Source organism: Pristis pectinata, chromosome 18 (assembly GCF_009764475.1).
Source record: "Pristis pectinata isolate sPriPec2 chromosome 18, sPriPec2.1.pri, whole genome shotgun sequence".
NCBI lineage: Eukaryota > Metazoa > Chordata > Chondrichthyes > Rhinopristiformes > Pristidae > Pristis > Pristis pectinata.
Window position 1 is genome coordinate 1,663,343 of NC_067422.1, and position 18,420 is coordinate 1,681,762.

The 18,420-nt window shown below is 43.0% G+C and overlaps 2 protein-coding genes across 3 annotated transcripts in view; one reads left to right on the top strand and one right to left on the bottom strand.

Moving 5' to 3' along the window:
- Positions 1-16,396, bottom strand: part of spag9b (sperm associated antigen 9b) — a 229,290-nt gene extending 212,894 nt beyond the window's left edge. Inside the window, exon 1 of one of the 2 annotated variants that reach the window (XM_052032824.1) lies at positions 15,881-16,396. In XM_052032824.1, coding sequence (XP_051888784.1) covers positions 15,881-16,177 — 297 coding nt within the window. In that variant the 5' untranslated portion in view covers positions 16,178-16,396. The remainder of the gene's footprint in view (positions 1-15,880) is intronic. The other variant, XM_052032825.1, reaches the window with a different exon arrangement.
- Positions 15,975-18,420, top strand: part of mbtd1 (mbt domain containing 1) — a 70,011-nt gene continuing 67,565 nt past the window's right edge. Inside the window, exon 1 of the mRNA XM_052032828.1 lies at positions 15,975-16,087. The gene's annotated coding sequence lies outside the window, so the exon portion shown is untranslated. The remainder of the gene's footprint in view (positions 16,088-18,420) is intronic.

An 18,420-nucleotide genomic window follows, 5' to 3' on the forward strand; every position in this document is an offset into this window, starting at 1 on the left:
GAGTAGTGCCAGATGATTGGAGGGTAGCAAATCTTGTTCCTTTGTTTAAGAAAAGGAGTAGGGACAACCCTGGGAATTTCAGACCAGTGAGTCTTACTTCAGTGGTGGGCAAATTACTGGAGAAGATCCTTAGAGACAGGATTTATGGGAATTTGGAGAAGCATAGGCTGATTAGGGACAGTCAGCATGGCTTTGTGAGGGGCAGGTCGTGCCTAACAAGCCTGATTTAATTCTTTGAGGATATGACAAAGCACATTGATGAAAGGAGAGCAGTGGATGTGGTGTACATGGATTTTAGTAAAGCGTTTGATAAAGTTCCTCATAGGAGGCATGGGATCCAGGGAAACTTGGCTGTGTGGATTCAGAATTGACCAGTGGTGTTCCACAGGGATCTGTTCTGGGACCCCTGCTCTTTGTGATTTTTATAAATGACTCAGATGAGGATGTGGAAGGGTGGGTTAGTAAGTTTGCTGATGATACAAAGGTTAGTGGATAATGTAGAAGGTTGCTAATAGATGACAACAGGATATTGATAGAATGCAGAGCTGGACTGAGAAGAGGCAGATGGAGTTCAACCCAGATAAGTGTGAAGTAATACACTTTGGGAGATCGAATTTGAAGGCAGAATACCAAGGTTAATGGCAGGACTCTTAGTGTGGAGGAACAGAGGGATCTTGGTGTCCACCAAGATCCTAGATCCCTCAAGGTTGCCATGCAGGTCAATAGGGTTGCAGCTCTATAGAACTGTGGTCAGACCACACTTGGAGTATGGTATTCAGTTCTGGTTGCCTCATTATAGGAAGGACCTATAATATAGGAAAGACCTAGGATGCAACACCTCCCTCTGTAAATGGATCCTTGACCTTCTAACAAACAGACTGCAATCAGTGAGGATAGGCAGCAATACCTCCAGCACGATTATTCTCAACACTGGTGCCCTACAAGGCTGTATCCTCAGTCCTCTACTCTACTCCCTGTACACTCATGACTGCGTGGCCAGATTCTGCTCTAACTCCATCTACAAGTTTGCAGATGATACCACTGTCGTAGGCTGTATCTCAAACAGCGATGAATCGGAGTACAGGAAGGAGATAGAGAGCTTAGTGGAATGGTGTCATGACAACAACCTTTCCCTCAATGTCAACAAAACAAAAGAGCTGCTCATCGACTTCAGGAAAGGGGGCAGTGTACATGCACCTATCTACATCAATGGTGCTGAGGTCAAGAGGGTTGAGAGCTTCAAGTTCCTGGGAGTGAACATCACCAACAGCCTGTCCTGATCAAATCACAGATGCCATAGTCACGGGTGCAGTGCCAGAGGACTGGAGGATAGCCCAAGTTGTTCCATTGTTTAAGAAAGGCTCGAAGAGTAAACCAGGTAATTACAGGCCAGTGAGCCTGACATCAGTAGTGGGTAAATTATTGGAAGGTGTTCTGAGAGATAGGACATAAGTATTTGGACAGCCAAGGGTTGATTAAGGATAGTCAGCATGGCTTTGTGCGTGGTAGATCGTGTTTAACGAATCTTGTGCAGTTTTTTTTTGAGGAGGTCACTAAGAAAGTAGATGAAGGTAAGGCCGTGGATGTTGTCTACATGGACTTTAGTAAGGCCTTTGACAAGGTCCCACATGGGAGATTAGTTCAGAAGGTTCAGACACTAGGTATCCATGGTAAGGTTGTACACTGGATTTGAAATTGGCTGAGTGGGAGAAGACAGAGTGGTTGTGGATGGGTGTCTCTCAGATTGGAGGTCTGTGACTAGTGGTGTGCCTCAGGGATCTGTGTTAGGGCCATTGTTGTTTGTTGTATACATCAATGATCTAGACAATAATGTGGTAAATTGGATTAGTAAATTTGCGAATGACACTAAGATTGGAGGTGTAGCGAGGAAGGCTTTCAAAGCTTGCAGAGGGATCTGGACCAAATGGAAAAATGGTCCAGAGCATGGCAGATGGAATTTAATGCAGACAAGTGTGAGGTGTTGCATTTTGGAAGGACAAATCAAGGGAGGACATGCACAGTAAATGGTAGGGCACTGAGGAGTGCAGAGGAACAAAGGGATCTGGGAGTTCAGATACACAATTCCCTGAAAGTAGAGTCACAGGTAGACAGGGTTGTAAAAAAGGCTTTTGGCATCCTGGCATTCATAAATCAAAGTATTGAGTATAGGAGTTGAAATGTTTTGGTGAGGTTGTATAAGTCATTGGTGAGACCAAATTTAGATATTGTGTGCAGTTCTGGTCGCCAAACTACAGGAAGGATGTCAGTAAGATTGAAAGAGTGCAGAGGAGATTTACAAGAATGTTGCTGGGTCTTCAGGAGTTGAATTATAAGGAAAGATTGAGCATACTAGGACTTTATTCCTTGGAGCGGAGAAGAATGAGGGGAGATATGATAGAAGTTTATAAAATGACGAGGGGCATAGACAGGGTTAATGCAAGTAGGCTCTTTCCACCTAGATTAAGAGAGATAATTACAAGAGGGCATGGCTTTAGGGTGAAAGGGGAAAGGTTTAGGGGGAACATTAGGGGGAACTTCTTTACTCAAAGAGTGGTGGGAGTTTGGAATGGGCTGCCGTCTCTGATGTGGTAAATGCAGGCTCGCTCTCAAGTTTTAAGAGGAAATTGGATAGATACATGGACGAGAGAGGTCTGGAGGGGTATGGGCTGGGGGCAGGTAAATGGGACTAGCAGAATAATGTTTCAGCACAGACTAGAAGGGCTAAATGGCCTGTTTTCTGTGCTGTAGTTTTCTATGGTTCTAAGAAAGCTCACCAGCACTTCTACTACCTCAGGAGGCTAAAGAAATTTGGTTTATCCCTTTTGACTCTCACCAACTTTTACCAATGCACCATAGAAAGCATCCTATCTGGATGCATCAAGGCTTGGTATGGCAACTGCTCTGCCCAGGACTGCAGAGAGTTGTGGACACAGCCCAGCACATCACAGACTCTGTCTTTACCTCTCGTTGTCTTGGTGAAGCAGCCAGCATAATCAAAGACCCCACCCACCCAGGACATTCTCTCTTCTCTCCTCTTCCATCGAGTAGAAGATACAGGTGACTGAGGGCACGTACCACCAGACTTAAGGACAGCTTCTACCCCACTGTGATAAAACTATTGAACGGTTCCTTTATACAATGAGATGGACTCTGACCTCACGATCTACCTTGTTGTCACCTCGCACCTTATTGCACTGCACTTTCTCCATAGCTGTGACACTTTACTCTGTACTGTTACTGTTTTTACCTGTTCTACAATCAATGTATTGTACTAACTCAATGTAAGTGCACTGTGTAATGAATTGACCTGTACGATCGGTTTGTAAGACAAGCTTTTCACTGTACCTCAGTACAAGTGACAATAATAAACCAATACCAGGATGTGGAAGCTTTAGAGAGGGTGCAGAGGAGATTTATCAGGATGTTGCCTGGATTGGAGAGCATGTCTTCTGAGGCTAGGTTGAGTGAGCTAGGGCTTTTCTCTTTAGAGAGGAGGAGGATGAGAGGTGACTTGATAGAGGTGCACAAGATGATAAGAGGCATAGATCGAGTGGACAGTCAGAGACTTTTTCCCAGGATGAAAATGGCTAACATGAGGGGACATAATTCTAAGGTGATTCGAGGAAGGTATAAGGGGGATATCAGGGGTAAGTTTTTTTTTGTTTTTTTTAAAAACAGAGTGGTGGGTGTGTGGAACACACTGCCTGCAGAGGTTGTGGGGACAGATACTGTAGGGACATTTAAGAGACTCTTAGATAGACACATAAATATAAATGATAGAAAAATAGGGGGCAATGTGGGAGGGAAGGGTTAGATAGATCTTAGAGCAGGATAAAATGCCAGCACAACATTGTGGGCCGAAGGGCCTGTACTGTAATGTTCCATGTTCAATGCAGAGTCTGGTCTCCCCAACTTAAGCAAATACATAATGCTAAATTCAAAGCACAAATCCTGGGCCCAGCACATAGATGCAATCACAAGGGAAGTGTGCCAGTCTTTACTTTCTAAGGAGCTTCAGCTTGTCACTGACACTCAAACTTCTGCAGATGTACTGTTGAAAGCATCCTGACTGGGTGCATCATGGTCTGGTACAGCAATTCAAATGCACAGGAATGCAAGCTGCAGAAAGTAATGGACTCTGCCCAATACGTCACCGGCACATCCCTCCCCACCATTGGTAGTATCTACAGAAGGCACTGCCTCAAGGCAGCAATATGTATCAAAGATCCTCATCATCCAGGCCATGCCATCTTCTCGCAGCTACCATGGGGCAGGAGATACAGAAGCCTGAAGTCCCACACCACCAGGTTCAAGAACAGCTACTTCCCTTCAATCATTCAGTTCATGAACCAACCAGCAAAACCCAGAACACTACAGATTAGCAACACTATGACCACTTTGCACTAAAATGGACTTTTTTTTTGTTCTAATTGCGAACAAATTTCTCGTAAAAAATATTTATATTTTTCTCCTGAATGCTACTTATATAATGCTATGTGCCTGTGATGTTGCTGCTATAAGTTTTTCATTGCACCTATGCATACATGTACTTGTACATATGGCAACAAACTCTACTTTGAAACAAATCATTGCACTTGCATAGAATGTTTGAAGCCCAAGACAAAGGAAAAAGTGTTCTGCTTCCATCCTACTGACACATCTCAAACAGTTACCCCTGTACTTCATGGGAGGGCCTGCCAAGCATTAATGCTTAATCTAGGGACAGAAGCTGTAATTTATACCCACCTCTCCCCTGACAGACATCAGCTACTAAACAAGTTAAACTGGTTACTAGAAACAATCAATTTAGCAGACAAACAACAAAACATTAAGAAAGCTCATTTGTCTTGAAGACAACCATGTATTTATTAATGGTTCTTCACCCTAACTGATGCCATCAAACTTTTCATCACCCTTCTGGCTATTCTGGTGCTGGATGGAGGTATAGATGGAGAGTACCTGTTGTGAATAGGTGACATTTAAAACTTGGAAACAGGTTGTTTGGAAGGAGCACTAAAGTATGAGGGAAGATTTGAAGCCAAGAATAACCATTTTCAATTTCTATATCAAATACTTTTGGATTAAAGGCACAGAGGAATAAGATTCTGTACTGGAATGACAGTTTTGGATACCTTCATTAGTCACATGCACATTGAAACACACAGTGAAATGCATCTTTTGCATAGAGTGTTCTGGGGGCAGCTTAAGTGTCGCCACACTTCCAGCGCCAACATAGCATGCCCACAATTTCCTAACCTGTACATCTTTGGAATGTGGGAGGAAACCAGAGCACCTGGAGGAAACCCATGCAGGCATGGGGAGAACATACAAATTCCTTACAGACAGCAGCTGGAATCGAACCCAGATCGCTGGCGCTGTAATAGCGTTGTGCTAACCGCTATACTACCGTGCCTGCCCAACCTGCAAGGCAACAGCAATAATTTCCATTTACTTACAACTTTTAACAAAGTAAATCAAATCAAGATGCTTCACCAGAGCATTTATAGACAAAAAAATTAAACCCTGTGCAGGTGATCACTGTCCTGTAGGCTTCAGAAACATGGAATAAAACAATGGCAAGACCAATCTCCACAGAAATCTTACATATCTATTGGCAGGATAAACAAACCAAATGACATCAGCCACTCTCAAGCTAACATCCCCAGCATCAAGGCTGTGGTTACATAGTTACCTCTGCCAACCACGATGGATGGGGCTCATTTCTCTCATAACCAACCCCAGGTTCTCATCCAGTTTAAGATTAGTTTACTGCCATGTATACTAGGGTGCAATGAAATGCCTTGCTCACATTAAACTCATGGTGTAAGCTGTACACATGGTAATAATAAATACAGCGACAAATGTGAAACAATGGTGGAAAGTACAACAGAATGGAGCAAAGATAGTAGTGCCATCTGAAGTAGTACAAAAAGTGCTAAACTGAAAGCAATTCAAGGATGTTCTCAAAGACTTCTTGGAAAAAAACCTTAAAATATCTGCACTGGTGGGAATCCATGGCCCTGTAAACAATCAACATGGAGGGAAACCCAGGAAGGCAGTGAGCACCACGTCTCTACAACGCGAGCATGTGGAAGCCAAGTAGTAAAAGCTGAAAGTGCACACCATCCCCCAAACCACTCAATATCCAGCAATTCTTGTCCCATTCGTGGTACAATCTGCTGATCCCCTCAGCTTCAATTTCCCCCATACTCTACGGAACCAAGGTATGAGGGGCTGCCAAAAAGATAAAAAGTTTACCCAACCAAATAATAATTGTCTAGGACAGAAGTCCTTAAATCCTGTCTTTCAAATCAGTTGATTAAGTATAAAGGAAGAAAGGGTTGGGAGAGAATTCCAAAAGTAGTTGAAACTATGACTGCCAACTACAGAGGTATTGCAATTAGGAAAGTGCAATGGCTACATATAGAGCAGCACAGAGATCAAAGACTTGGAAGGTTAAAGACTGCTACAACTGATCTATCCCCATTTTTGAAATTTAACTGCCTTCATATCCTTACCATCAAACATATAAACTTAAAACCATGGATAGCATCACTATGATCACCTCTAACCAAAAAAAGCAATTAACACTCGATATCCAAACTCAATAAATGGTCACTCAGTGTTTCAGAATGCTGCCATCATTGTAAAAGCAGACGAAGCAAATGAGAAGCACCTTCACAAAAATGAAAGGAAGGGAAAATATTGCAGTTCAGTGTTACTGTCTCTGTTCTTTTAACTCATAAGCCAATGGCCACATACATGCTTCTACCAAAGCAAGAACATAGGAGCAGCAGTAGGCCACTCGGCCCCTCAAGCCTACCCCACCATTCAATCTGATCACGGCTGATCTACACTGGCCTCAACACCTCTTCCATACTAGTTCCCCATAACTCTCAATTCCTCGATCTTTCAAATATTTATCCTCCTCCACTTCAAACATATCTACTGATCTGGTCTCCACCACCCTCGAGAGTAAAGAATTCCAAAGATTTATTATCAGAGAGAAGAAATATCTCTGCCGGAAACAGAATGCTGAAAGAACTCAGCAGCTCAAGCAGCATCTTTGGAGACAAATGGATGGTCTGCATTTCAGTTCAAGATCCTGCATGAGGACAGAGAGGAAAAATAGCTAGTACATAACAGTATGGGGGAGGAGTGGGACAGAGGCTGGTGGACGATAGATGGAACAAGATGGGGAGGGGATGATGGGCAGATGGAACCAGGTGGGAGAGAGGAAGAGGATGGAAAAGGTGAGCAAAGGGAGAAGTAGACAAAAGACAATGTAGGAAGGAGAATTGAAATAACGTGACCAGAATTGAGATGGGCGCTGCAAACGGAGCGCAGGTGCTCCTTGATCCACTCATCCCTCCCTGTCTCTTGTTACTATCCCCTGCAACTGTAGAGATGTAACACCCGTCCCTTCATCTCCTTGATCACCACCACCCAGGGACCAAAACAGCCCTTCCAAGTATACTTTCAATTGCATGTCATTTTAACTCTCCTTCCTACTCCCACACTAATCTGTCTGTCCTTTGCTTTCTCCATTGCTACAGAGAGGGAAAACACAAAATGGAAGAACATCTCATAATTCACTGAGGTATCTTACAGCCCGATGCTATTAAACTCAATTTCATGGTTTTATGTAATCCACAGCCCTGGTGTCCTCCTCCAACACATGCACCTGTTCACCTAGTTACCTTCTCCCTTCCCATCCCCTCCTTCCTCCTCCATCTGGTTCCATCCACCCATCATCTACAGCCTCTTATCTCAGGGATATTTGCAGTGTCCTTCACAGTGAAGGCTAATGCAAAAAAATTGACTTAATACATCTGCCAATACTTTGTTTCCCAGCCTGGTTCTCTACGGGTCCCACATCCACCTTAGCTGCCTTCTTCCTATTTATATATCAATATAACCTCTTATTGTTCGGTTTTATATTACATGTTTTCTCTCAAAAATCAGTTTTCTCCTTTCTTATGAGTTTTTTGGACTTTTGCCGCTGGATTCCAAAAACTTCCTACTCCCCAGGCCTACCACCCCCTGCCAGCTTGTATGCCCTACTTTTCAATTTCACATTATCCTTGACCTCCTTTGTTAACCACAGATTGTGCCTCTTTCTCATTGGATAAATTACTGTTGGGTTATGGATCAGCCGTTTGACTATATCTACCACTGTTCATCTTTAAAAACATTCTGCCTCTCCAATATGCTTCTATCACATACATTCTTTCATGGTATTTACAATTCAAATTCAGGAGACAAAATATTCTACCAACATCACTGCTTGATTTTAGTCATAAAGCCTAAACAACTGCAGAGTCTGATGTGCTATGATGGAACAAGTGAGGCAAGGGAAAACAGCTGATCCAAATTCCTACAACCAGCAATTGATTAATATTTTGAAGTGGAATTTTAAAGAAATTCATTAAAATGTAATTTGATTCAAAACAAGAGTAGATTGTGACTGTACATTATATATAAACATTGACAGTCACCAAAATTACACACACCAGTTGCAGTGCAATTTTAAAGACCCAATTATAATCATAAGCCATACCCCGCCAATCATCCAAATGCTTTTTCTCAGTTTTGCAACTATGTTCTAGGCAAACACTTGGTTAAACTTCCTTTATGAAGATCAGGCCAGGGGCGTCTTAAAAGTAGCAATGGACTGACGCTATATCAATGTAATTTAATGCAATGCACTTCATTATATAGACTGTGGAATAGTACAACCTTTTAAAGATTTCCAATAAATGCAGTTTATAATCTTATATTTCTTATGCCCAAAGAAGTATAAAAATAAATTGTAAACCAAATTGTCTGTGAAGAACACTGCAGATAAAATCCACAATAGGTTTAAAGGTAATCTTGCATCAATGCAAAACTGAGCTTGCTGTTTAAGAAACCAGTCACTTGATTTTAAAATTAACTAGGTCAGATTGCCTAAGATAGGAATGAAATGCATAGAGATCCAGCCTCTAGGGTCTACATGATAGGGTCAAAAGAAAATCTGTTTCAGGGAAGCATCAGTCATTTGGTGTGGTGGGGCATAGACAGAAGGATTGTAATTTTGGGCAGGTGTTTCCAACTTAACATTCCTTCAGGTTTATTAAATTGATTTTTATTTCACCAGAATGCAATTACATATTGCACATCAGATAAAATTAAGATTTGGTCAGAGTCCAGCATTTCAGGGATTTCTAGCTTTAAGGTTGGCTCCACTTACTAAATCATGTAATAATATTTTTAATCTTTAATTTAGAATACATGAAGCTGTTTTGGGGAAGTGGTTCCCACAGGATACCAAAACACACATGAATAGTTCAAATGATTGCTACAATAGCTGGATGCCAAAAAAGACCAATGTACACGTCACGGAGAGCTAAGATAAAGATTAGCATTAAAAGGCAACTCAGTGCAATCCTACTTGCCAGAAGATTCAGGTTAGGCTATTACAGAAACTTGGTTGCAAGAAGGGCACGACTGTCAGCTCAAGGTTCTAGAGTTTATATGATTCCAACACAATAGAGAGGTACAAGAGGTGTGGGAGTTACGCTACTAATCAGGGATAATGTCACAGAGACACTCATAGAGGACATCCTGGAGGGCTCATCCAGTGAAGCAATGTGGGCAAAACTCAGGATCCCAATAGCCAGCAGGAGATTGAGGAATATATGTGAAAAAGATGTGAAAGCAACAGGGTTGTTATTGTGTACGACTTCAATTTACCCAAAATTGACTGGGATTTCCTTGGGGCCAGAGGCTTAGATGGGGCTGAATTTGTTAGGTGCAAACAGAAGGGTTTCTTGAAACACATGTAGATAGCCCAACCTGGGAAGAGGCCAGACTAGACCTTTTATTGGGAAATGAGCCTGGCCAAGTGAAATCAAAAAAGTGGTAGTGCTGGGTCTTTTGAATATTAAGGGGGAAATAAGTCCCCAGAGCCTGATAGGATCCATCCCAGGTTATTGAGAGAAGCAAGAGAGGGGAGATTGCTGGGGCCTTAACAGAGGTCTTTGTATCCTCTTTAGCCACAGATGAGATCCCAGAGGAATGAAGAGTAGCTAATGTTATTCCTATGTTTAAGGGCCATTTTGACAAACCAGGAAATTATAGGCAGCTATGCCTTACATCAATGGCAGGGAAATTATTGGAAAAGGTTCTTAGGGATAGGATTTACTCATATCTGGAAAAGCATGGACATTTTAGGGATAGTCAGTTTGACTTTGTACAGGCAAGGTCATGCCTTACAAATGATTGAGTTTTATTTTTGACGAGGTAACAAAGATTATTGATGAGGTAGGGGTATACTTCAGCAAAGCACTTGACAAGGATCCAGAAGACTAAGGCACATGGGATCCAAGGAGACTGGGTAGATTGGATTCAAAATTGGCTTGGTCATAGAAGACAGTGTAGCGATGGAGGATGTTATTCTGACTGGAGGTCCGTGACCAGTGGGGTACCACAGGGATCAGTGCTAGGACTTCTATTGTTTTGTGATATACGATTTGAACGAAAATGTAGGCGTCCATTAGTAGGTTTGCTGACAACAAAAATTGGAGGAGTTGTGAGGAAGATTGTTAAAGGATTCTGCAAGATATAGAGCAGTTGGAAACGTGGATGGAGAAATGGAAGATGGAGTTTAATCCAGACAAGTGTGAGGTATTGCTTTGGGAAGTCAAATGCAAGGGGGAGGTACAGAGTAAATGGCAGAACTCATAGGAGCACTGATGTACAGAGGGTTCTTTGGGAGCAAGTCCATAGCTCTCCGAAAATGGCAACACAAGTCGTTAAGGTGGCAAAGAAGGCAGATGGCAGATTTCCCTTCATCAGTCAGGGAGTTGAATATAAAGTAGTTAAGTCATGTTGTAACTGTATAAAACTTTGATTAGGCCACACTTGGAGTGCAGTTCTGGTCACCCCATTACGGGAAGGATGGGGAGGCTCTGGAGAGGGTGCAGAAGAGTTTCACCAGGATGTTGCCTGAATTAGAGAGTATTAGCTCTAAGGAGAGGTTGGACTAACTTGGATGCTTATCCAAGTGCATTGGAGGCTGAGGGACAACCTGATAGAGGTAGATAAAATTATGAGAAGCACAGATAGGGTAGATAGTCAGAGTCATTTGCCCAGGGTGGAAATATCAAATAAGAGGGCATAAATGTACACATTTAAGGTGAGAGAGGAAAGCTTGAGAGAGATTTATGAGGCAAGTTTTTTCTTTAGAAACAGAGTGATAGGTGCCTGGAAAGTGCTGCCTGTGGATGTGGTAGAAGCAGATATGAGATACATTTTTAGACAGACATTACCAGCTAGAGGCTGCAGGTCAGGCAAAAGAGAGAAACAAGGTTAGCATTTCATGTCAATAGTCTTGCTTCAGAAGTCCCACTGATCATGAACCAAGTCAAACAAAATCACCAAGAGTTGATAGGGAAAGTGCCACAAGGATACTTGCTTTATGAAGGAACGTAGACTCAAAATAATGGGACACAGATTGAAGGCTGAACTGAGGAAGAACTACTACTCAGAGGGTTTTGAATCTTTTGAATTCTCTACCCAGGATGCTATAGATGCTGTCAAGAATGAGGCAAAGATTTCTGGACGATTCAGAAATCATGGTGTAATGTGGATTAGGCTGGAAAGTGACATGGAAGCCAAAAAAAAAATCAGACCAAACATGACGTCATTAATAAGTGTCGCAATTTGAGGAGCTATTTGCCCCAATTCAGAAAAAAATTGCATATCCTAAGTCTCCACATGTCCCTACTATTCCTTCCAACTCAGCAGTCATGACAAGCCAACTAAGTTTTTGTCTGGTCAATTCTTAAATTTGATTTAAAAACAGAACCAACATCAAAGCAAACTTGACAATCTAATATAACTGATGTGTCTGTAACTTCAAGTTCGAGGTTTACTCCACAAACCAACAATCCCACCAGCAAGCTAAACATACTGAAAACCTTAGGTACAAGTGAATTTCCTCAATGGATTTAATGTTGCCTAATCACTGAACAAGAGGGATTTTAAACCAATTAAATATTTTTACTATTAATCTAACACTTGCTCTTTTCTACAAGAGTTTTTGTAATAACCAACAAAGCATAAAATAAACAGGAATTACAGAAGAATAGAAATGTCAGAAGATTGGACAGATGAATTTCAGATTAAGTTTAATATAAACAGTAATGAAATACACTAGATGAAGGAAACATTAAATCAGAAGCAGAGAAACAGGTTGATAGGCTGTGGAAAATATCCACTGATAAATTTTGCAAAGATACAAGGAAGATGTGGAGGCTTTGAAGAGGTTCAACGTTTAAGAGGCATTTAAACAGGCATATGAATAGGGAGGGACTTGCTCACATGCAGGCAGATGGGATTAGTTTAAACTAGCATCATGATCGGCACAGACACTGGGCTGAAGGGCCTGTTCTTGTGCTGTACTGTTCTACATTCCATCACCATAGAATACAAATGCAAGAGGCAATACTAAACACATACAAAAATCACTGACTAAATAGTTAGAATGTTGTTTTAGTTACACCCACTTTAGGAAGGGTGGTGTTCATGAAAATGATATTCAGAAGAGAATAACAAAGATAATAAGGAAAGATTAGAACAGAAAATATTCTAATGGCATTTAAAGTTATTAGACAATTTAATGTAGCCATCCACTACATGTACAGAGATTCCGTGCCATGGGAGTAAATTGAGCTTTGGGAAGACAAAGGCAATGGGATTAGTTTGAATCACTCAAGTGGTCAACATATGCACACTGGACAGAATGTGTTCATTCTATAAACAATGTTTGCTCAGGTGGGATAAGAGGGGAAAAAGTAATTTAAAAAAAAAAATCACAAAAAAATAACCAGAGGTTAAAGCAATGTATTCAGTTGCATGCTCTTAATACACAAAAAAAGAATCATGCCTAGGTTTTTAGCTAAGAAATTGATGCAAAGTAAAAATACTTTATAATGAGATGGGACATGAGACTAAACAAATAATTAAATGAGCCAGCACAAAAAGAAAAAGTCAACATCCTCCTGGGCTCCAATTCTTTTACTCAAACTAATTTTCTTTTATCTAGCACCTTTAACATAGGAGTGACAAACCAAAAACTTCACAAATGTGAGAATGGACAAAATCTATCATGAATATTATGGAGACGAGGATGACAGTGAAAACAGTGGCTTAAGAGAAGAAATGTAGAGGGCAGAAGTCACAACCAAGATGATAAAGAATCTCAACTGGTTCTGGGAAAAACAGCATTAAGGTGCCACTGCCCTGTTTACCCATGGCCTATGATATTTATTTCAGTACAAAGATTACCAAATTAATATTGGAATTGAACCACCGGATTTCCAGACAATCTGTGAAAATGTTGTGCACAAGTTTCACCACCACCCTGCCGTTAGTTACTGCCCACCCTTAATTCACTGAGGTCATGGCACATCATCTTCCTGAACAACAGATGTCCGGAAGCATTTTCTTTCATGGCAATGTAATGGACTGTATGGAATGTCAACATGTATCAGAGGCAGATGCGAGCAATGAACACCATACTATGGACCAGAGCTCCCCAACAGTGATTCTACCAAGGGAATCAACCCTAACAGCAATAAGATGCCATTAGACCTCTACTTCAGGCTAAATCAGTGCTCAGACAAAGCAGCAATAAACTTAACTGACCTGATTTACCACAAATAACAGCATCATTATTTCACCAAAAGATCTTGCTGTCAAGCATCCTATAAACATTCAATATCAATGTGATACATTAGCACTGGCTCAGCTGATGGGAATTCTGCCTCCGATTCTGAGATCAAGTACAACTTTAAGAATAAACTAGTCTTAAACTTTAACACTGCATGTTAGAGGCAACCTCTTTCAGGCGAGATATTAAACCAAAGATCTTTCAGCTCTCTAATGTGAGGGCAAAAGGTCCCATGACATGTGAGTCACTAAAGAAAACTAACTTCGTAATTTGGACACTGCCTCAAGGGATAGAACAATACAGCACAATACAGGCCCTTCAGCCCGCCATGTTGTGCCGATCTTCAAACCTCGCTTAAGACTATCTAAACCCTTCCTCCCACATATCCCCCTATTTTAAATTCCTCCATATGCTTATCTAATAATCTCTTGAACTTGACCAGTGTACCTGCCTCCACCATTACCCCAGGCAGCACATTCCATGCACCAACCACTCTCTGGGTGAAAAACCTCCCTCTGATATCTCCCTTGAACCTCCCAGCCATTACTTGAAAACCATGCCCTCGTATTGAGCATTGGTGCCCTGGGAAAGAGGCGCCGGCTGTCTATCTATTCCTCTTAATATTTTGTACACCTCTATCATGTATCCCCTCATCCTCCTTTTCTCCAAAGAGTAAAGCCTTAGCTCCCTTAGTCTCTCCTCATAATGCATACTCTCCAAACCAGGCAGCACCCTGGTAAATCTCCTCTGCACCCTTTCCAACGCTGCCACATCCTTCCTATAGTGAGGTGACCAGAACTGGACACAGTATGCCAAGCGTGGTCTAACCAGAGTTTTGTAGAGCTCTTAAACTCGATCCCCTGACTTATGAAAGCTAAATAGATAACATTTGTTAATCCATATTTTAAGAGGTTAAAAAGAGAAAAAAGTTGAGGAGAATGCTTGTAAAGAAACAATTTAAGATAGGGCCCCGTTTTTGGACCATACTTGGTAATAAATAATTGTCGTGTGTTTGATTACAAGGCTATTAGAATCCACTACTGGAAGAACAAGATTGTCTAACTACTGAAGATCCGGATAGGTCTTTCGCCCTACAACTTGGATTTGCATTCACAATAACCTCAAACACATACTACATGACACAGTTTACTCATTATCTGATGATTACTGCTATTTATCAACACAAGATTCTGATCATTAATGCAAATCATGACGGACATTCTATGGTCTAGAAACCCACCCAACAATTCTTATTGCTGGGGCTTTATGCTTAATATATAAAAATGCAGCAGCTGTCAGCGTGGTGTAAATAGATAACTTCGCTGGAAACAACAGGAGCTACATTGTCACCTCTACCAAACCGAACGCTCGTTAATGCGTTGCGCCCCCCTACAAAATACATCTTCTTTAACATAGTCCGTACTTGGTTTCAGGCAGGATGTTAATTTTTGGAGAAGGCTCCAACACGATTCATCTGGAATAAAGCTAAATAAATGCCATTAGTGTGCCACAATTTAAAACATGTTGGGAAGGTGGGTGGGTGGAAAGAAGCAAGCTCCTGTCAAATCAAGCTCCCAAATCAATCGATTCTGGGTGGACTAGGTTTGTGCAGTTTTGTTCTGAGTTGGGCGGGTGGTGGGAAGGAAGAGGAAGAAAACGACGCGGGAAGTTCTGCAAGGAATCGGGTGCTGTCAGGTTAACTTGGCTCTGGGTGGAGCTCAGCGCTGAGATTTGGCTGCCACCACGGTGCGCTTACTCACGCTGATGAAAACAGTGTTCCAGTTCAGTCAGGAACCCGCAGGAGGGAGAGATACAACGTCAATGCCAGCCTGTGTCGCCAGCCTCCCCACCTGCCTTCCTCAATAAACAACCTCTTACTGGAAAAGAAACACAAGTTGGGCGGTTTTTTTGGGGAAGCTTAAGGCCCGTTAGATTGTCATCGGGTACAACCGAGCTTGTTGGCTGATTGAGTGACAGTCTGGAGGCCCGATCCATGCCTTGCAGCCGGAGAAGGCGGGCTCTAGTCCGGAGCATTCGTCCAATCAGGAAGAAGCGGGGCGGGGCTTGAAGGCGGGTGAGGTTAGACTGAGAGGTCTGAGCGGGCCTCGTCCTGATTGAACGAGAGGCGGGAGGAGAGAGCGGGTCCGCCGGGCAGAGACTCACCTCCTCGGCGTGCTTTCGCAGGGCCTTCTCCCGCTCGTACTGTGTGATGAGCTGCTCGTTGTCCTCCTTGAGCAGCTCCAGCTCCACCGCGTGTTCCTGGTTCTCGGCGAACACGGCGTCCAGGTTCTCCAGCACGCCCACCACCAGCGGCATCAGCTCCTTCACCACGTCCTCGTCGTACTTGCGGATCATGCGCTCGAACTCGCGGTAAATACTGGCCGCCAGGCCCGACACCCGCTCCGACATAACGTTGGTGTTGGAGTCGTCCTGGTAAACCACCCCATCGTCTAGTTCCATCTTAAACAATTTTTGATTTGTGAGGAGGAAAATAAACTAATTATTTACACCCGAGTAAAGCGTGAGGAGAAAAATATGTAATTCCCCCTCAGCTTCGGCTGCTTTTTCTGCCGCCGCGGTCGAGGGGCCTCGCCGCGCTCTCGACCTCTGTGTTGACGCCGCACTCGGCTCGAGGCCTGGCGCCGCGGCCCCGCCCCCCGCGCGCTCCCGCTCGAGCCCTGGCGCCGCGGCCCCGCCCCCCGCGCGCTCCCGCTCGAGGTCCGGCCCCACCCACCGCTCGCCCCAAAACATAGAGCACTCCCACAGATCACGTGGAAGAGCCGAGGCAGGCTGGGTAATCTCCTCCCTCCTCCCACTGCAGGAATGTGGTGTTTACGTTCACCAAAGCTTAGTTATTTTTCCTTTTTAAATGTGGTTTATCAAAAGAAGAGATGGCATCTTTATACATTATCTCCATCCCCACAGACTTGGGAACATGTGTTCGTACAAAATAATCATCAGCATAGTTTACCCTCCATCAGTAGCATGCTGCAACACATTAGTGTTGCTCACTTTCACAATGGTTCTCTTGATCAATTTCACCCAAAACTGCTGCCCTTGTTTTAGCTTGCACAATTGCATTTACCTCGAAAGTATGAGATCCTGGAAGAGAAGGAAGTGGTAGGGAGCCAGGTAGTGAGGAAGGAGATCCCGATGGCGCTGGCACTGGTCCTGGCCAACCAGCGTGATGCTACCTGTGAGAGCAAGGATGCCTTAAGGGTGAACAGCTCCAAAAATTGGTATTGGTTTACTATTGTCATTTGTACCAAGGCACAGTGAAAAACTTGTCTTGCATAATGATCGTACAGGTCAATTCATTACACAGTGCAGTTACATTGTGTTAGTATAGAGTGCATTAATGTAGTACAGGTAAAAACAATAACAGTACAGAGTAAAGTGTCACAGCTACATAGAAAGTGCAGTGCAATAAGGTGCAAGGTCACAACAAGGTAGATCGTGAGGTCAGAGTCTATCTCATCGTATAAGGGAACCGTTCAATAGTCTTATCACAGTGGGGTAGAAGCTGTCTTTAAGTCTGGTGGTACGTACCTTCAAACTCTTGTATCTTCTACCTGATGGAAGAGGAGAGAAGAGAAAATGACTTGGGTGGGTGGGGTCTTTGATTATGCTGGCTGCTTCACCAAGACAGCAAGAGGTAAAGACAGAGTCCAAGGAGGGGAGGCTGGTGTCCGTGATGCGCTGGGCTGTGTCCACAACTCTCTGCAGTTTCTTGCAGTCCTGGGCAGAGCAGTTGCCGTACCAAGCCATGATGCATCCAGGTAGGATGCTTTGTATGGTGCATCGATAAAAGTTGGTGAGTGTCAAAGGGGACAAACTGAACTTCTTTAGCCTCCTGAGGAAGTAGAGGCACTGGTGAGCTTTCTTTGCCGTTGCACCTACGTGATTTGACCAGGACAGGCTGTTGGTGATGTTCACTCCCAGGAACTTGAAGCTCTCAACCCCCTTGATGTCAGCACTGTTGATGTAGACAGGTGCATGTACACCGCCCCCTTTCCTGAAGTCAATGACTAGCTCTTTTGTCTTGTTGACATTGAGGGAAAGGTTGTTGTCATGACACCATTCCACTAAGCTCTCTATCTCCTTCCTGTACTCCAACTCATCGCTGTTTAAGATATGGCCTACAACGGTGGTATCATCTGCAAACTTGTAGATGGAGTTAGAACAGAATCTGGCCACATAGTCATGAGTGTATAGGGAGTGGAGTAGAGGGCTGAGGACGCAGCCTTGTGGGGCACTAGTGTTGAGAATAATCGTGCCAGAGGTATTGCTGCCTATCCTCACTGATTGCAGTCTGTTGGTTAGAAAGCCAAGGATCCAGTTACAGAGGGAGTTGTTGAGTCCTAGGTCTCGGAATTTGGTGACAATAATGATCAAGGCACTACTGAGGAGCATTTACTGATGGATCGAGAAATGTGGAATGATCTAGAACAGATAAGAGGTTAAAAAAAGCAGTTTAGTGGTGTATCACCACCAGTTGTGTCATTCGGTCTCTCCTGATCTTAACCCTGTCATCCTTTTTATCCCTTCCTGACCCATATCCTTCTGGAATGAATAAATGTGGAGGTAGCAAAGGCTTTAAATTAGGAAGAAGTGGGGAGAATCTACAAAAAATGTAAGCATCCTAAATATAAACAAAAACAAAAAAGAGTGCATAGGAAAAAATAAAGTTAGGTAGGACATTG